Genomic DNA, 21,116 nt, shown 5'->3' with positions numbered 1-21,116 from the left:
AAGGACCATGTATGGATATAACCTAGAACCTCCACTCAGATGTAGCCTGTGGTAGCTCAATAACCAATTGGTTTCCCAAAGTGAGGGGAACAGGGACTATTTCTAACAGAAACTCGATGACTGGCTCTTTGGTCTCCCCACCCCCGAAGGGAGGAGCAGTCCTGTTAGGCCACAGAGGAGGGCTTTGCAGCCAGTCCTGAAGATACCTGATAAAACAGGATCAGATGAATGGGGAGGAGGCCCCCCCATCAGTGGACTTGGAAAGGGGCACGGTGGAGATGAGGAAGGGAGGGAGGGAGGGACTGGGAGGGAATGAGGGATCGGGACACGGCTGGGATACAGAGTTAATAAAATGTAACTGATAAAAAAAATAAAATAAAAATAATAAAAAAAACATTTCTTTATTATATTTTTATTATTGCTTTCCTGCTGATAAGGGAAAAGTTGATCATATTTGTATTTATTTTATATTCATTGGCAGCTATTATGCTCAGCTACTTTGTTTTCTTGGTATATTTCTAATAGTACTTCTATCATCCCTGGTCTCATAATTGTAGCTGTCAGCTGTCATTCCTATTCCTTCCTTCCTTCTGATAGGCTCTCATGTAGCCCAGGCTAGACTCAAACTCAACGTAGCTGCAAATGACCTTGAGTTCTTGATCCTCTGGCCTTCACTTCCCAAGTGTTGGGATTATAGACATGAGCCAACATGCTCAGTTCTGCTAGCTAGTGTTTATCAATAAATTAATTGCACTGTTTAACACTTATATAACAACATTAACTAATAATAGTGATGGTAATATTTATCCTCGATTATTTTTTTAAAAGGGAATTGACTTTCTCATGTATGTTAGCTAATAATTTAAGTATTTACATCTGGTCTACCTTTGTGTGTGCTGGGACTGATCTGGGCTGATCTGTTACTACTGATCCAAGCTCTAGCTCTTTTCCTTGCAAATCCTCCATGAATCTTAGAAAACTGCCAGTTCTCACATCTCCACTCCACTTTCCACCCTCCACAGTCTGCTTCCAGAGTCCACAGCTTTGTGCCTTCCCCTCTTCTTTCATTGTACTTCTACACACAGACCTCCAGCCTCAAGAAAACTTTTTCTGAAGCCATGTGTAGCTCTAAGAGAAAAATAATGAAACCTGTTCAATTAATGACACTATACACTTGTGGTGTTTACTCTGCACTATTTCTGTAAAGATGTGCAACCAGATTAAAGCCACAGCATGTACCAACTTTAACCCTGCACTTCCCTTGTACCTGTGCTGGCTGTTTTCTACTTCTCAGCTTCTAAAAATACAGGGATATCTTAGGAGTAATTTTTGCAACAGTCAATGAATGTGAAATTCTTGTATGCACATCTGTACAGGTGTGCAGCATGCATGCCTACAATACCTACAGTGTCTTCTCCCCAGTTACATCAGACTGTAGTTATTTCAAAACCATGTGCTTTCAGAGCTTCCAAACCAAACCCCACAGCTAACTCAAATTTCTGTTTGACAGATGAATGTGGTCATCTCGTAGACTGTAAGAAGCAAGTGGCATCTAATTCCCTTCATGTTTGTAATCCTAGCTTACCTATCCTCTTAGATTTAAAGATGCTTTTCCAAACATTTTGCATAGCTCTCCTCACTGGCCAAAATGTTATCGAAATTTTCATCAGGATGCATAGGATATGTAAGTACATTCATGTGGATTCTATGAAAGTACCATCCAAAAGAACTGATTCTTCCTTCCCATCCAAACCTCCCTTCCTCAGCCACCTGAGATTTGTACCATTTGTGGAAATCCCTGAAAGACACTGCTGAAAAAGACACTTCAGTTACTTCAGGGATTACCTCAAGGAGCTAAGGTCTTAGCACCCTATGAATCTCTTGAAATCAATTATCCAGCTACTGGCTGAACCTGCTGTGTGTGGGGAGGACCCAGAAAGGTCAATGCATGCCTGGTCAATGCATGACTTTGTACTCATGTGTTGCCTTCTCATCTGGGCTGTCCTCCAATTGCACCCAATTTCCCACCCACTCCTTATGTGTTCATTTCTAGTCAGATGCAATAGAAGACTCCAGGCCACATGATACAGTGTGGCCACTATGTGGGAGGAAGCTGAGTCTTTCTTGTTGTTCCTGCTCTTCCCTCCCCTCCCTGCTCGGTGCTCTGCCCTCCACCACCACTGAGTAACACTCACACTGCTGAAGCACCAAGTCAGTGATCCCAGTGTCCATTTACTGTAACAGTCCCACTCACTGAAAATAGTTCCTAACAAGTGTGTGTGTGTGTGTGTGTGTATGTGTGTGTGTTGCAGTTAATACTTCTGTGTATGTGTAGGTTTAATGGGAAGCAAAGTTTGTGTTCATGTCAGATTAGCTAGTTTGTAAAACTGAATAATCTAATAAGTTTATAATCATATTTTATGTAAAATAAAAAATGGCTATGCTATTTTTGTCTTATGTGGCAGAAAAATATAAAAAGAAGAAATGCCAAATCTCATTCTTTAGGTCAATGACAATATATTAGAAAGTCCCCCTTCATAGTTACAATCTAAGTTTTATGCCTGGTCTGCAAGTCTACGGTTATATTTTTGACACTTACCTTGTGAATTCAAAAGTAAGGTGCTATGTGTACTCACTTGTATTAAGAAGTAGCAGGACTTTCATGCAGAGGAATTCCTCGTGGGTCACCTGGAGCTTGACGAACTCCTGTGGGATCTGCCACATGGTAAGGCACAGGGAGTAGAACGAAGACTCCTTCATCCTTTGTCTTGTGGCACACAATATATTAAAAGCAAACAAACAAACAAACAAACAAACAAACCACAGCCTATGAGCCAGGCAGGAATATAATTTGTCTGTGAACAATATTTTAGCCACTGTCTTTACCACTGTTGAATTTAATCATATATTTAATAAGCCAACTTAATATTTGGAATTTTAAGTGTCTCTAAACTTTTTCATAGGGCAGCACAAAATTTTTAAGGCAAAGAAAACTTGGACATAAAAATGATATAACATAAACATTGATCAAAATTAATAGTTTCTTGCATACAGTAAATACCTAAATCTACTAAAAAGCAATGTTGAAGAAACAGCTATTTTGAACCAGGAAGTGCTTTATTTACTGAATAGCAGGTATATTTGTGTGTGTAAATATAATTCTGTGCACAAGTTAATAGACTGCTTCAGTTTATGAAAATTTTCAGCACTGTGAATATTTCTAGGAGATATGCGTGTTGACACAGAAAACAAATGAAAGAATGCTAGTAAACACAGCTGTAATGGGTTCATACAAGCTCTGAAGATGGCAGTCCCTTATCTGAGATGTTCTCTCAGCCATGTGGTATTTTGTAATGTCGCCATTAGTCAGCACCGCTAATAGGCATGGTGGGATGAAAATGAGATACCCACGATGAAGGATCAAGATTAATCCTGGCCCTTCAGGCCTGTGCCTGATGAGCTCTGATCTCTCACGCTGTAGGTTCCTAAACAGTTAAGGTGAACGATGCTGAGTCCTTGCCTATCTCAAGGGACTCTAAGTTAAAAAGGAATGAAAGAAGCATGAAGATTGTCAACTGTGAAGACAATAGACAGTGTCAGTTATCAACTTAGATGCATACAACCTGGCATTCACATTAGAACAGTGTATACATTACCTTGGACAAATTCTTACCATTCTACAAACTACATGCAGAAAACTATTTATTTACATATAATAAATCAAATCAAAATATTCACAGAATATTTTATGTTTAGTAGCTTAAAGTAAATCAATACTGTCAAGCAAAAAATATTTATTTCATCATTTCAAGTACATTTTCACAAGTACAAAAATGTACATATCAGTTTTTGAAAAAATAAAAATATTAGTTTGAGACAAAAAACATATTTCAAGACTAGAGGAAATATCAAATTAGCTATTTCAAAGGATTTAACTAAAATTTTCAAACAAATAAACATAGATAAAAAAACGTTCTGAAAAGGACTCTAAATTCTCAGGAAATAATATGAAGAATGGCAACTTGGATTGCATGAAATTAAATTGCTTCTGTACAACAAAAGAAAAATTGAGTGAAGACAAAGCCTAAAGAATATGAGGAAATCTTTGCTAACTACACATTTGACAGAGAAAATATGCAAGGATCATAAACTAAAAATCAAGAAATAAAATAACCAAATCAACAAATGAGCTAATGAAATGAACAGTTCCCAAAAGATGGAGTGCAAATGGCCAATAAATACATGAAAAATGTTCACTCTTCTGAGTCATCCAGGAAAAGTTAATTAAAGCTTCATTGAGATTCCATCTTTCCATAGTCAGAATGGTAGTTAGAAAAACAGCATGCTGATAAGGATGTTGACAGAAGGAGCCATTACAACTTCTGCTGGGGATAGGAACTGGTCCAGTGGCTTATGGAAATCAGTATAGAGGCTCCTCAAACAACTAGAAATAGATCTACCTATTGCCTGGCTAAAACACTCATATGAGTATTCATCCAAAGGCCTCCAAGTCAACACATCACAGAGACCCTTACATCAATGGTCACTGCTCTATGAGTCACAATAGCTAGGCTATAGATACACAAAGAAACATACGTAGGTCTCTGTGTGTGTGTGTTTGCTATATACTTCATATGTATAATGGACTTTATTCAGCTATGAAAGACATTATGCTCTTTTTAGATAAAGGATACTAGGCAATATCATATTAAGCAAATTAAGTCATACTCAGTATAACATATTTTCTTTCACTTGTGGAAGCTAGGGTATATATAATGTATAAAATATTATTAAATAATACATTATATATAGCATAAACGTAAGAAAAGCCTGTCTAGAGAAATGAAGAGGATTGGCAGGGGAATGCAGAGATAGAGGACAGTGTCAAAATGTATACACTTATTGAAAAGTGTCTTTATGAACCAAAGCACAATGCACAATGGATAGAAATGAATAAGCCCCTGTGAAAAGCCTCAGTTAATGAAGACAACCTGAGTTCAGTTTTCAGGACTTCCTCAGCTGGTCCTCTGACCTCCATGCCATACTGCATGTGTGCCCACCCACATACTCACGATACACAAAAGAAACTAGCAAATAAACACAACATATATGCATGTATGTATACATGAATAAAGAAGGATGACCTTATCAAGCAAGGTGATGCTCGGAAAGTATTTCAGGAAAACTTCTCCCCTTAGGACACTAAACGCACAATCAGCTATTGCAATGTAGTTTTCCAAATCATACTACAGATATGCCTGTGATAATAACAAGAATGCAAAAGTCGCAACTTACTCATTCAGGATTAGATCAGGTGCAAAATATAACATCTGCCCACTGACATGCTTGTAGGACCTCCACCCCAGGCCAAACACCATCAGGCTCATCCAGGAATATTGAATCAGGGTTATCTGGTCGTCGATATGTAAGTTCCGGAAACCTGCAAACATTTTGAAAGAAAACAACCACAGAAATCATGTGAAGAATGTTAAAGAATTTGTAGGTAGTCGAAACTAGATAAGTGACACCTTTCCCTAAAAGTCAGGAAATGCTCACAAATAACACTACCTAAAAAGAGACAAAGGGACAGCCAGGTTGTAAGTCATGAACATTGTCACTGTGATTTAGTGCTGGTGGGAATCACTAATTGAACTAACCATCCATTCTGGAGTTATGCAACCCCCATGCACTGTGCCCTCTTTCTGTGCTATGCTGAAATGATGGGAATCAATGCTGGGATCCACACATGAGTGAGAATGTGCCATTAGTCTCTCCATGTCTTCTTGACAAAATATTCTGCCCTCATAAACCCACAGCTTCTGTGGTGCCTGGACAAGACCTGGACAAGATCAAGTCTGTGGACATTCCAGTATGGAAATCCCTACCCCTAGCTGAGGATCTACAAACAACTGATGGCTTCTAGGGAGGGGAAGTTAGTTTCATTAAGTACATGGCCCCTGGTAGTTCAACCACACTCCAATGAATGGCCTTCTAACAATGAGTATATGAGCAACACAAAACTGACCCAGTGAGCTATTAATGCAAAAGAAAAGAAAGGCAAAATAAAAAAAAGGACACATTGTTGGAAAGGAAATTGGAGGAGGGGAGTGGATATGGGAGGAGTTGGGGATAGAAGTGAGACAGAATTTGCATAAGTGAAACACTTAAAAAAGAAAATATAAGACACTTGTTTTGCATATGGAGGCAAGAAGGATTTAAACACTTCTTTCAGTAGCTTTACCCAAATCTGAAATAAAAGCAAAGAAACAAATTGGGGTAAAAGTAGCAAATTTTGGACATACTTGGGAGACCTCAAGAATACTGATTGCAGTCGGGTATATGAACTTGAAGCCTGAGGGAATATCAACGAAAGATATGAATGCAGATGTCACTATAACTTACAACAATTGGACAATGAAACTGGATTTAATATTTTCTTTAAAATAAAGTAAAAATAAGCAATTTAACATGAGCATCACAGCCTTTCCCTGAAGCTCTTTGGAAAACACTTATTCTCCATAAAACTCCACTGACCCCCATTTACAAATGACCTAATTCAGAAATAAAACCAGAGCAACATTCAATCCACTCGGTATTGAGAGAGAAGGCATTTCCATCTCTGTTAGACATTCAGCCTCTGCAAGTGCTCCTGACAGCCCCCTCCTCACGGAATAGTGGGGGACTGCACTTGTCTCAGCATTCTTAGCCTCCCTGGAGACGAAAACTGAAGTGTGCCTCACTAAGTAATGGTAGTCCCGCAACCCTCTGAGTTTCTGAGGCATACTCTTGAATCCTCCCTCTCATTGTTACTTCCTGTCTCTGACTGACTAACGATTCCCTCTGTTTGGGTTTGGTAATAGCTACTGTTGATGCCAAGGAGAAAGGAGTGAAAGTTGGGCTGTCCTCTGCTTCATGCCTGGCTGTGTGAAGCACATGCTACCAAGACTTTGAATATAAATCAGCAAAGACAAAAAAAAAGTCTTTCTTTCTTTCTTTCTTTCTTTCTTTCTTTCTTTCTTTCTTTCTTTCTTTCTTTCGGATTAAAATGGTTTGTTTTCTCTTCTTCTTCTTTTTTTTTATGCTGTTGGCACCCACAGATCTAATTTACTTTGCTGCAGAAAGACTCCACCCTGCCAAGAATCAATGTGGCATGCTATTTTTACAATTCCTTATTATAATACAACTTAACTGCTCCACCAAGTCCATGTCTGTGTGTTATGTCATTTTAGAAAAAGTGTGACTCTTAAAATGGTATATCTAGAGCGTAAGTATTACTTGTCACTGAATATTCAGCAAAATGGATAATTCTTTGATAAAATTCAGAAACAATTGTTGAGGGACAAATGAATTCTTTTTCAAACATGAAGATTCCCCAAAGGGCACATACGCAGCTCTGTGCTGGTGTGACTTCAAGGGTTCTGCAGAAAGGCCCAAGTTCCACTCCTGATTTTAGTAACTGAATGCTAGCTTGAATAAGGCCATAAGAGTAAAGATAACTTTACAACTTCAACCAGTTGCTAAGGATTCAGGATAACTGTTCATTCTGTTGAGGAATATGCGAATACTTGTTATCCCAACAACAGATCCTGTAATAGACCACTCACTGGATTAACGGCTACAGAAAAGTCATTAACCAATCTGAGCAGAAATCTTCAGTTAAAGAACAAGTGAACCACACATAGTAATTCACTCTTGTAATCGCAGCACTGAGCAGCTGGAGGCAGGAGGATCAAGAGTTCAAGTTTATCCTTGACTACAGAGTAAGTTCTAGGCCAGCTCTGTCTATGTGACAACCTGTATCAAAATAACAATATATTAAAAAAAGAAAGAAAAAATATGCCCCAAACAAAATGAGATTAAAATTATAAGCTAGAAAGCATTTTCTTTATGTTACCGAAAACAAATATAACTAAAATATAAATACTGTGAATGGCAATAAATTCAGAAGACAAATTAGGCCCCACTGGCCTGAGATGATACCTCAGTCAGCAAAGCGTGAAGAACTGATATTTCATTCCCAGCACTCATATAAAACGAGCCAGGTATGTTGTGCTACATATTACCAGAGCTAAGGGGACCTAGAGACACGTGAATCCTTAGGGCTCGCTGACAGTCTAGACAAGATCAATAAGAAACCCTGTCATAAAATAAGGTGGAGAAGAGCTGGACAGATACCCATTGTCAATGGCTGACCTCCACACATACACAAATATGATTCTATGCGCACATGTGCATAAATATATGAACAGCATCATACAAGTTACATATCAATATACAAATAAGCATTTTAATAAATTGTAAATTTGGAAGATTTTTCAGAATTTTAGTTGCATGTTATTTTATCATATTGTATCATATATGTATATGAGTTTTATTATATGTAAAATGACAGACTTGTAGAAAGTGAAATTCAATTAACTAGACTATTAAAATATTAACAGAATGTTCATTATGATCTCTAGTAAGTCATTCATTATTCTATATAATATTTCTGTTCACTTCTAAACTTTCTAATATGTTTTTAAACTATCTAGATAATTTGATATAACTACTAGATTTTTTTCATTTTAGGTCACTTTATATTACTCTCTGACTAGTTCTAAAATTTTACAAAGTTATACATCTATGATTCTTTTTTCTCTTCTGCTAATCAAATTCTGTTTGTGTTTGTATTCACTCTATCTTTGTTTTGAATTTTTTGTCTCACTCTTGTATTCTAGATTCATCAGTGTCTTGAAATAAAGAAGCATGTTTACTTTCTCATGGTATAAAAACGTCACTTTTATTGAAATATTTCAAAGATTACTCAGTTACTAACATTCATAGCAGAACATAAGTTTCCATCTAACAACTCAGAAGATAACCACAGATACAGAGGTTTATCTGTGGAAAAAGTCCAATGTTAAATTGACTCAAACATGGCTGGTTCAGAAGTCCAATGTTTCCCCCCATTAACTGCAATACCATTCCATCATTTTATGCCGAAACAAAGCCAGGAACACAGAGATCAAATTCCTGGGGTGATAATGATTACAGAAATTCAGTGCACTTGAGATGATAATCAACTGGAAAACCTAGTCACAGGGAAGTGATGGATTGCTCCTAATTGTGCTTAACAAGTAGTATAAAAAAATGTATTTCTCTTTAAGTGTCTTGACCTAATAATTCTTTTAAAAAAATGGCTGTGAATTGTCCAATTCTCAATGCTTAAAAAAAAAAAGATAAAGTAGAGGACAATAGATGGCTTGTGAGACCTTCTATGACTTCCAAGCTTCTGATAAAAATGTACAAGTTGTACCTCTGTTTTAAAACAAAACAGAACAGTGTAGCATAGTTAAATAGTGAATCTCAACCAAGGCGGAGCACTACACATCTCAGGGCCTTGAATTACAGGATATAAATGTCAACATGTGTGTGCATTTTCAGATCACAGAGAGGCACAGGTGATGCATCACCAACACATTCAATGGCTTGGTATGAGCAAGAACATTAGAGTTTGTCTAAGATAACTTAGCTCTTTATTATAAATTCCACACTTTTTCTGCATCTTTTCATTTGTCTTTTTTGGGGACAGGATCTTACTTGTAGTAGAGGCTGGTCTTGAACCTAAGACCCTCCCCTGCCTCTGCCTGTTCCCAAGTGTTGGGATTCAATATGGGAAGATGCAGGACAGATTATTGAGTGTGAATGCTGAAGGGTAGTTGGGAGGCAGCCAGGAGAAGATGTGAGGAAAGAAAAGCACCAGATACAGAAAGCAACATGGGAAGAGAATGTGATGGGAAATGGAGCAAAGAAGCTTTCAGCAACTGTGCCTCAGATTTGGTGGAATGAAGGGGAGGGCACTGGGTTACAGAAGGGATTTGGATTTTAAGGCCACAGAGGTTAGACTTTATTCTGAAATAGAAAAGGAAAAACAGGGTTGGTTACAATTATTTTAGAAAGATGACTCTTGGGTTAGAATGGAGGATTGTTTGAGAACTGAAGCCCAGGTAAAAAAAGAAAGGGTGATGAACAAACTAAGCTGGACCAGCATCCGTGGAAGTGGCGTTACAGTGAGCCTCGTATTGGTAAGAGGTGTTGATACAATTAATAACCACTCAGGCAGGGAATGAGGGAGGAGAGAGCCACAGATGATGCTGAAGGGGCTGACTGAGGTGTTGTTTCAGGATACAGAAAAATGGTTTTGGCACGTGAACAGTGTGGTCATGTTGAGTTGGGAGGCCATCCGGGTAGAGATGTGATATGAGCATTTGGAATACATGATTGAAGGTGCTGGATGGTGCCATTATTCATGTGTCTTTGGATTGGAGTGAGCACATCCAGGCTGCAAACATGCTCATCCAAAATATGGAGCCTGGTAAGCCAGCTGAACAGAGGACAGAACTCAGGACAGGAGAATGTATAGTGTGGGTGGGTGGACAAATATACAATAACTAAAAACTTGTGGGAGAAATCATGTACCTGGGAGGAAAATGACTGTTGCCAAAGGATGAGCTTCACCGGGAAGCGTTTACTCTGCCCACAGCCCCACAGGCACTGAAGTGTGTCATGGGCTGAGAACAGACATGCAGCTTGACAAGTTCAAAAGCCAACACAGGTGATGGTAATTTCAGTGACATAAAGTTAGACGATGAATTTTGAAAGTCTTCACTGAAGCTTTGGTCAGGCCTAACTTTACTCCTAGCAGGCAGTTTCATTCCTCTCTCCTCACATTTTGAAGGCAATAATTTGAATTATTCATTTTTTTGGGGGGAAGAAAGAAAAAAAGTCCTTTGTCACACTGCCACTGACTCATGCTTCAGAGCTAGGAAATGAAGGCAACATTGCCTCTGTGATCAGGTCTTTATCTCAGCCTGGCTAATCGAAACCAAAAGAAGACACACTCAAATGTTCGATACTTAGGATGTCACAGCATGGCCATGGAGAGGTACTTCACCAAGTAAGAGGAAACCTCCAGCCAAATTCATAACGAAGAAATGTTTGCCCCACACTCCTTTATTGTTTGAATTCTCCTACAATTTGCTGATAGAGAAGGGAAACTTGAGTTTTGAATGAGTACTTACTTAATTTTGGTCTTACTCTGACCTCAAGACCCTCCTCGACCAGCCTATACTTTTCATCTCTGCCATTACTTTCCACTACTCATACCGAAATAAATGTATTGCCATTTGTTTCTATATAACTGGGTGGTGAAATCCTCAGAAGGCCAGCACTTACTCCTGCACTATTCAAGAGCTCATCTACACAGATGCATTTTCTCAGTAACTACTAAACCTTTCACTGTGGTCCTGTGGGTCACTAAAAAACTCAACTTCTGATGTTATTTAGGATTCCCAAATTTGAAAGATGGAGAGTCACTGCCTCCTGTTTTTTTGGTTTTTTTTATCTGTTTTTTTTTTCTTTCAGTTTATTGCTAACCAAATTTTACTCACAGTTTTCCTTTCCTTCCCCGCAGGCACACTGATTCTGCTAATCAAAGTGCTTTCTCTTTACACAACTGATTACAACTCCTTTCTTGTCCCTTCAGAGCCCAGTGCTGAAAGTATTCCTCTGTTCCTATGTCCTCTACTCTTGTGTCTTAGGTTATTTTTAGGTGTCAAAGATGTCTTTCTGGGCTGAAACTTCTTAAATAGAGAAAATGTGTACTGTTAAGCTTTAAAATTTTGTAGATGACACAAATGACACTTGATGCTTTAACCAGGATTACAGTGTTCAGTGAAGAAGGGATAAAATCCTACATAAAGTCGTTCAAAGTCAGATGCTAAATGTCAAATGGCGTGTATCTATGTGGCGGTTTATAAATATGATGCCTCGAGGCTGATGGCATCTTACATGCTCCAACCACATTTTTTTAAAAAAAAATCTCTGAAATATTAATGGAGAGAAGTAAAATTAGCTGTAAATATGCTAACAGGTCAATGACAATGAGAGTGAAGACAAAGAAGAGGAAAGGAAACTGTCTGGAAAATAAAGAACCCAACAGCACCTGCAGAGTCATGCCCAGAGCCCTTGCTGATGGAATCACTTCTGAACGTGTGCTTCTAATCCAACTTGGATGTGCTCTTTATTGTCTCGAAAGCACGAGCTGGTCTGTCAACCGGCTTTCCAACAGCATATGTACAGGGATAATTGCAGCTCCCTTTTCACTGTTACTATGTAATTTCACAGTCTGGCTTATTGTTAAGGCTCCTTTAACCAAAGTCCATTTTTTCACTCAATTAATGATACCATTGCAAATGAGTAACTGAATAAAATGAATTTCTCTTCTGTGCCCGGCTGTGAAGGTGTGCTACATCACTGTGCTCGGTCTGTGAGCCTGCCGTCCGGCCTTTCCTCCCAGCGGCACTCTTCAATTGCTGGGCTCCTCACTTGGCAGGTATGTGGTAGGTATTCAGTGAGTCACTGGATCAGAATGGTGCCTTTGTCTAGGTGCAACTGACATTAGTTCAGAGTATCTAATGATGTCAGACCATGGTGACGACCTCTCTTAATTGCTAACTTGCCCACATTTAGAACCAACTAGGAGCCAAATCCCTGGGCCTGTCTGTAAGGACATTTCCACAGCATTAAGTGGAGAGAAGATCCACTCCACATCAGTGTCATCATTTGTGCCTGGGATTCTTGATCTGACACAAAGGTGAAAGCAAACTAGCATTCATCTCTTTCTCCCTCCTGGTGGTGGTCACAATGTGACCCGTCACCTTACGCTCCTACCGCTGTGCCTTCCCCTCTGTGACGGATTGTACCTCTTATGAGCTAAAACAAAACCTTGCTTCTGTAAGTCACTTCTGCTAGTGCTTTACAGCAATCAGAAAGGCAACAAGAACAAGAGTAATTCATATCTCTATCAGCTCTTCACAGAGGAAAATCAGTTCCTGGCTCTTCGACCATCTCTGCACTCATTTTGTAGTGTTCCTTTTACATTCACTGTTTACAAATATGGTTTAAAGAGGGCACCGTCCGCACAAACTCTTAATCATCTCAGTGTTACTCTTGTGCAGCATTAACGGAAACAGAGGGGCTCAGAAAGATGTGGACATTGCTTTGATTTGCCACACATAAATTATGTTCTGCAACCCTTAAAAAGTTGCCACCAAATTCAATACACAGTTTTCTTCTCATTATTTTTCAAGGTTGTACAGAGGTCAAAATATCTTGGTACATAAACATTTTAACTGAAAAGCAGCTTTTACCAAAAATGAATAAATGTTCTTTTAAATTGCTTTCTTTTTTTAATTTACCATCTAATGTTAAATCTTCTAAAACAATAAAGAGCCTCCAAAAAAATGCAAGCAAAAGCAATAATGAACCATAGTGATGACAGCAAAGGAAATCACCACTTCCAAATAATGGAAGCAGACAATTAAAATCATAGCTAAACACCCATTTTTAAAACATAATTATTCTACCAATGTTATTATGACATTTCTTAGTAAAGATCTATCAAATTTGAAAGCCACTTCACTGTAAATATTCAAATATTCAAAACCTTTTCTGATAGAAAAAGTTACCTGCCCAAGGCCTGTCAGCTACAATGAAATGTCAGTGAATGAAAACCTGAAGATTCTGACTCATCTTACAGTGACTTACATCTCCATTAGAATAGCAAGTTTTATTAACCTTTCTCAATACATATCCCTTTGAAGGTCTACAAACAAGAATCAGTTTTCTGTTTCAGATAACCTTAATGTTCAATTACAATTCATCTATTATATCTCAAACCTTTCAGGTAGAATAATAGCCAAGAAATGTATTTGGGCAAATTGGGAAGGAATTCTTTAAGAAAAAAAAATCTTAGCCAAATATGGAGTTGTTTGTGACAGAGAGCACTCACCATCGGGAAGGTGGAAGGCGGAAACCAGCTCCATCTTTAAGGCACAGCATTATGCAGCTCTCTACAGTTCCCCCTTTTTGTTTTCGACACATCAGTCAAGAGTAGAGGTCTGATCTCTGATATTAGAAATAAATTGGGACTTTGTACCGATGTTCATTTAGGTGTCATCCACCCAAAGAGCATCAGACCCATCTGATACCTTTTTCTCAGAGGCGGGACCTGGGGCATCAACCCGCATGCAATCAGACATGCTCTTCTCTGGGTCCAAAGCGGCTGACCCTGAGTGCAGTGCTTAGCCTCGTATCCTGAGCGTAACATTTTAGCTCCCATGCTTGGGGAGACTGTCACAAACAACTCCATATTTGGCTAAGGCTGAGGATCTGGCTTGCTTCCGTGTATGTGGACCTATCTGCATTGCCCACGTGGCACGCTGGGGTTGGCTCCCCAGAGGCTATTTAAGCTGTGGGCTGGCTTTCCCCAGGGTCCGATGATTGTTCAAGGTTCCTGAATAAACTGCATTGAAAAAAAAAGATTTTGTATCATGGTGTGTCTCATAAAATTATATAAACATTCTCACTTAAAAAAATCTTATTAAATTTCAAGGAGGACATAATGTGTTTAGTTCTTGACCATGTGTCAGAAAAATTAACAGTACAAGGATGTTATTGGTGTGTGGAGCACCCTATATTTAAAAGAATTATTCTGCTTCTAATCATGAGGTTAAGGCCTACACAAACAATTGCTAATCTTTACCTGTCTCTGCCATCTATGTTTCAACCAAGTGAGAAATTCATCCTTACAATTCTACCAGCCAGTTGACTCTTAAAACGCTGTACTGAGGGACAAATCTTGCTGGTAAAATAAGTAAAATCCTCCCATGAAAACACACAGGTTCTCACTCTAGGTGGACTATGCCCCTTCCCTCGGGGTGATGAGAGAAGTCCATCGGTCTTTCCAAATTTCTTATTAACTTCAGGAATTTTGTATTCTTCACTGATGTTAGAAATTATAGGTTCTCTGAGTATTGCTTTGATTTGTTACATGAACAGGCACAGTTGATTTTGTCTTTAACAGACTCAGAGCTTCAGTCAGGTTTTAGAATGAATTAGACACTGTAAGGAGACAGCTAACATGTCTTTTTCCTGAATTGCTACAGTTGTGGTTCAACACATACACTCACACTGTTCCTTAACTGCTTCATGTAGTTCATTATCAGCCATCTTCAGTGTGTGCTGTACTCCTTTTGTATTCCCTAGTCTGTGTGAGTCTTTGTGTGTGCAAGTGTTGTTGAGGAGTGATCCCAGGGCTTTTGCATGCTAACCTAGTGCTCTACCAACCAAACCAAGCACACCTGTGAGATTTAGCAAGCATTTTGAATTGCTAAAACATGTGCTCTTTACGTGGTGGTTGACTGATGTCCAGACTATTTTAACATTCAGCGAGTGCCACAAACGTAATATCCTTTAAGGCATGTTATCATGTACAAATTACCTGGCAGGGACTTAGACCATTTGACTACTGAAAGCAGTTGCCTCTCGCCTAGTTGATTGAGACTGGTCAGCAAACTGCTGGAAGTGTCGGGTTTGGTGTTGTCATGTCCTGCATAGACCACATCAGGCTCAATGCTCATGAGCAGGTTGATGAGTGGGGGAACCAGCTGTATTTCTTGAGTTGGTGAAAAGGTAATTCTCTGGCCCAGGGCCTGGCTCTCATTGGGGAGGCCCACTGACTGAGGAAGAGCAACACCATCGAGGGCTCTCATAACTCGGACCTTATTGAACTTCTTAAACTTCCGACCTACAGAGAAGACAAGAAGGAAAGAACTTTGTGTAACACACAGAAATTTATTATCTTAGCAATGTATTAGTTTCTTTAAGCCTTATAGTCACTGTACTATCGACTTTATTATTTATCTAGAAATGAAACAAAGCTAGACAGGCATGATGACACATTCCTATAATATGGAAGCAGAAGGATTAAGAGGACTTCAAAGAATCCTTCCTGAACTACACAGTGAGTTCAAAACCAGCCTGGACTACATGAGGTCTTGTCTCAAAGAACAAGCAGAGAGAAACAGATAGACAGAGACAGAGAGACAGAGAGAATATAAATGTTAGGCATTTAAGTTAAATAATAATAGAACTCACTGGGTTAGCAGGGTATATGTAGTATCATCAGGACCAAGCAGAACATTAGGAAGCTTTAAGGGAGAAGATGCATGACAAGGCAAGGCAAGCAGAGTTTAGAAAACACCAAAAACCAGGATTGGTCAATTGCAAAAAAGAATTACCTTCCAAAGCTGGTGGTCTAGGCTAAATTCATGCAAACAGGTTTACCACAATTGTGAATGTATTTCTTATCTTATTCTTTTAAGATCCAGTATAATTCATGCACACTTATGTAAACCCTATAACATCTTTCATACAATTTTAGCAGATTCATGTTTCTTGAAATTAATACATGTACTCCTGCAAGATCTAAAGAACCAAAATTAAGGTTATCTTTTCTACATTAAGGGGAGACATAATTTTCACCCTGTGATCTGTGCTTGCAGAATATATGCATTTCTAGTCAACTTGTATAATTTCTATTTTGGTGAATGATTGTATATTCAGAAGGAAAAGCATGATGCCAAGGCATGAAAGAAATTCGCTACTGAGGAGATTAATGTGTTGCCAACCATACTAGCCTGAACGCGCCCACACTCATCTGATCTCAGAAGCCAAGCAGGGTTGTCCCTGGGTACCGCTTGGACGGGAAAGCAAAGTGATGGGCACTTGGGTGTTTATGAAAGCTGCCACTTCACAGACGTGTCAGGAGTGAATCAGAGAAGGCCTCCGTGACCGAGGACAGATCGGCTTTCAGCCTGAGCCATCCTGGGTCAGGCACAGCTTTTCAGTGTGAAGGGGCTGTGCCATGGGACTGAAAGAGGCCTGGTGACGTGATGGTCCAGGCATGTCTACCTGTGGCCACCAGGCTATGTGTGTTCCGAATAGTGATCACTGCATCCCAACACAGCTGTACATGGCAGGGTACTGTGCAGCAGTCCCTCTAATTCCACCCTGGAAAGGGCTCGTGAAGATGAGGAGGTAAAAGCCTTATCAGGTCTGGGAGAACTGAAATTTAAAGATTCACGGGGACATTCTGAAGGCTACAGATACAGTGAGCAACTGCCAGGGGAGGACGTTTATCCGAAGTGCCTAGAAGAGGAACTGTCCAATCTGCTGAGCCGCCTGTAAACCATGCAGAAAACTTTAGGGTTCCATATTTCCTGAGCTGTCACCATGCTAGGGCAGCCTTTGGTGATACAGCTGCCTCTGGGTTGTCGAGGCCAACCCAAAAACCCAACAACCCCAACAAACCCCAATAAGCTCAGTGGTTCACCGAACTGGACTTTGGAGGAAGCATTACTTTTGTCTGTTGTCAGGTTCTTTCTGGGGTGAGCAGGCATTTGTTCATGTCTCCCTGGGAATAGGGTCACACAACACAAGTCATGTCATAATGTCAAAAGGTTGGATGGCAGTATCCCGGCTCTCATCCTTGATGGGGTTCATTTGCGTGCTCATACGGCACTGAGGTGAGTTAAGAAAGCACCCCTGAATTAGACATTAGGCTGGGAAACCCGAGTGGAAGCTACTGCCATAGGTGGTGCGACATGGGTGTTCTAGCTGTCTCAATTCACACCACACACGGGTGGCACACAGTGACAGTCTCCTTAGTTTTCGGTTCAGGAGCTGTCATCAAGACAAAGAAGGAGAGTTGTGCTGTGAAACCCGTGAAAAGTTAGCAAAAAATTGTAGGCTAAAACTTGTAGGGAGAGTTCCCCAAGTCATCGGGGGAAAGGGCTGGGAAGCCTCAGAAGTCAGCCAAGCTTCCTATGTAAAGAATATGTCACTAAGAAAAGCTGGGTGTACAGAGCACCTATAGTAAACCAGGAAGGTTGCAGATGTGCCATTTAGTCTCACTGCAGTCTTAAAGTGAAAGCTAATGATCCCACCTGCATGTTGGGCATTAGATTAGATTAATGATTAGAATGGGGTCTACCTGGTGTTGGAGCAGTAGAGCAGAGCTCAGCCCAGGAGCTCTGAGTATGAGATGCTAAAGGACTTGCTCTCCCTGCTCCTCGCACCTCTGCCTGGGATTTCCTGTGGGCTAAATCTTCACAGGGATTTAGGGGAAAATTTGTAGGCCAGAGCACAGAATTTGATTCCCATATTTTTAATGGTTGCTTCCAATTTAGAAAAGCAATGCTAATAGCTCACACAACATACTCCCCCAATCCTAGTAACTCCAAATGATTTTCCTCTGAATTCTTATTTCTCTTCACATATTTTTTTCACTCATAACAATTATATGCTCAACATTTTAATCACCTGATTCAAACAGCAGAATTTCAAAGTGACAATTAACATAAAATGTTGGTCTGAATACCCACACTTAAGGCACAATGGTTTCATATTGATAAATGTTAAGGGCTGGTGATGGCTCAGCAGTTAATTGCACATACTAACTACTCTTGCAGAGGACCTGAATTCAGTCCCAGCACCCAAGGTGGGCAGCTCACAGCTGCCTCTAATTCCAGCTCCCAGATATCCAAAGCCCACTTCTGGCTTCTGCGGTACCTGAATGACCTCACCACAGACACCCAGACATATAGGCATACAATTTTAAAGGGAAATAAATATTTAGAAAACAAACAAACAAACGTTTTGTTTTTCAAGCATTACATAGTTTAAACATAAAAAAATAAAAATTTCTTGCAGTCGTCAGACACATTTTTGCACAGTTTTCTTGTACAGTAATTCAAATTTAAAATTGTAATGTAATAAAATGTCCCTTTAAAAAGCCAAATAGAAAAGAGTCTGCGATTGAGGGATATACCCCAGAGGGATAATGCTTGGTAGATGTGTGAGGTGTTATTTTCACGTCTTGGCAGCATAAGGACAATAAAGAAGAGGGGGAAGAGAAGACAGAATAAAAACGTTAGAAAGATGGGTGTGGTGGGGGAACACACTTGAGAAGCTGATTCAGGAAGACTATGTAATAGCAGGGCCATCCTACAGAGCCATTCCAAGGCCAACTTTCACAACTGAGTGAGCAAAATAAAACGATCTGATGACTCATAAAGAAAGTATAAGAGCATTAGGGATGTAACTCAGCTTGAAGCACTTGTCTGGCATGTGTGAAGACCTAGATTTATTCTCCAATACCAGACAGACAGACACAGACAGACTGACTGACTGACCAACTCTCTCTCACATACACACAAAGAAAGGAAGAAAGAATAAAATGGACAAGATAATAGAATATTATGGGAGCCATCATGATCACATTTCTCTCTCACCATCCTCATCATACAACCATCTTGGGTATTTTTTTTCAAAGTATTTAATCATGCTTTACAATATATGAACAAACAAAAAATATAGAGCAAAACAGGTCATTGAGAAGTACATACTCAGATGAGAAGCTGCGATGTGGCCAGCACCACAGAAAACTCCCTTAAACCGTAGTCACCTCACTGTGACAGCCACCCGTTTCGCACGACAGCCCTCAATACTTTACTTTTTATTACAATTCAGTCTATCTGTATTTCTTTTTTACATATTCCTTCTTTCTGGTTTCATTAGTATTGGATTAATGTGAAATACTGGTGTCTTTTTGAAAACCAGAGTAAATGCTCTGCACACTGACCATATTAAAAAAAAATCTTCTCCAAATAAAGCCCCCACTTCCTGACGTATTGATTATACAAAAAATATAACTTGAAGCAAACCAGAAAAAATATTCATGGCTCAATCTTTGCATGATTCAAAGAGTGATCCAATGTTGAACCAGGCCACTCAGGTGTCCTGATTAAAAGACCAAAATTTTCATTTTAGAGATGAGGTTTATTGTAGTCTGGGGATTTGACAGCTTTAGGAGGCTAATGTAGAGAAGAGCGAATGTGCAAATCAAAGGGTATTTTCATTTATTTTTTTATTTTCTAGTGAAATGTTTAGTGGTGCCATGTTCTAGGTCCTGATTTAGAATCTGAGTTCACAGCATCGAGTAACACAGAGCCTTCTTTAATGGGTCTTTATTCTGAGGGTGAAAGAGAGAGAGGGTCCTAACACAAACAGCAAACACATGCTAAACAGTGGACACACTGCAGATAAAATAGAGGTAGCACAGGGGACAGTGAGGTGAGGGAATACGGCGACAGTAGCTAGCACAGTCAGGAAAAGATTTTGCACTTGACCCCAATGAGGTCCTTCGAATTGCCCTTATTTTGAAATCTTTAGACTGATGAGGCCTTAGAAACAAATCAAGCAATTCATCTACAGGAGGATGTTGAACACCAGGCGAATTCTTCTTAAGATTAAAAAAGCAGTATAGTGTTATTAAGAGATCTTTTCCTAAAGAGCTGAATTGTTAAAATCTTCCTAACTGTATAATCTGCCTCCCACCATGAGTGTCATCCTGTTCTTCAAAAAGCGCTTAGAAAAGATGTAATAACACTTCCCTCATCTGCACTTATGATAGTATATCATAATATATATCACAATAAAAAATGGACTTTGGATTGGCCATCTCTACATAGGAATTCTGCCATTTTATAGAAGCTTGAATTCTAAAGGTTATTTTGCCTGCCCAATACTAAGCTACTCATTTTTAAATTAGTGTATATATTTGCCCCAGGATAAGGTAGAATTCTGCATCTTAGTTGGCTCATTTGTGATGACAGTCGCTAACGGTAGTTAACTACTTTTTCCCTCTGTCCATTGTGTGTATTTGTATGTGTGTGCACGTGTGCATGCCTGTATGCGTACCTGCATGCGTGTATGTGCACACAGGTCTGTGTACATGCATACAGAGGCCCAACGTTGATGTTGGGATCATCCTCAGTTGCTGTTCCACCTTGTTCACTGAGGCAGTGTCTCCAACTGAACCCAGAGCTTGCTGATACGGCAGGTCTCATCAGCCATTTTGAGGCTGCAGTTACAACAGGACTGATTAACCTCCACAGTACTTTCATTGGTTCTGAGGATCTGAAACTCCAGTCCCTCATGCTTACGCAATAAGTACTTTAACTCCCAGGCCGTCTTCCCAGCCTTCTTAAGTAGTTCTTATAATTGATGGGCAGTAAATGAGAGATGAAGGAAAATTACTTGTGTTTGTTTTTTGTTTTTCATATATTTTCTCCAGCACTCACACATACTGTGGCATCTGTTGTTGTAGGTGAGAAATGCTTGATTAGAGAAGGCATCTTTACCTTACCTAGATCATTCACTACATGGCA

At 39.5% G+C, this 21,116-nt stretch overlaps 1 protein-coding gene across 1 annotated transcript in view; it reads right to left on the bottom strand.

The window, feature by feature from the left end:
* Positions 1 to 21,116, bottom strand: part of Pgr (progesterone receptor) — a 60,463-nt gene that overhangs the window by 8,771 nt on the left and 30,576 nt on the right. Inside the window, exons 4-6 of the mRNA XM_021643313.2 lie at positions 15,326 to 15,631; positions 5,296 to 5,440; positions 2,637 to 2,767 (exon numbers count right to left, since the gene is read on the bottom strand). Of these exons, the coding sequence (XP_021498988.1) occupies positions 2,637 to 2,767; positions 5,296 to 5,440; positions 15,326 to 15,631 (582 nt within the window). The remainder of the gene's footprint in view (positions 1 to 2,636; positions 2,768 to 5,295; positions 5,441 to 15,325; positions 15,632 to 21,116) is intronic.

This window comes from Meriones unguiculatus, chromosome 1, assembly GCF_030254825.1.
Source record: "Meriones unguiculatus strain TT.TT164.6M chromosome 1, Bangor_MerUng_6.1, whole genome shotgun sequence".
NCBI classification, from domain to species: domain Eukaryota; kingdom Metazoa; phylum Chordata; class Mammalia; order Rodentia; family Muridae; genus Meriones; species Meriones unguiculatus.
This window is presented reverse-complemented; position numbering and strand designations above follow the sequence as displayed.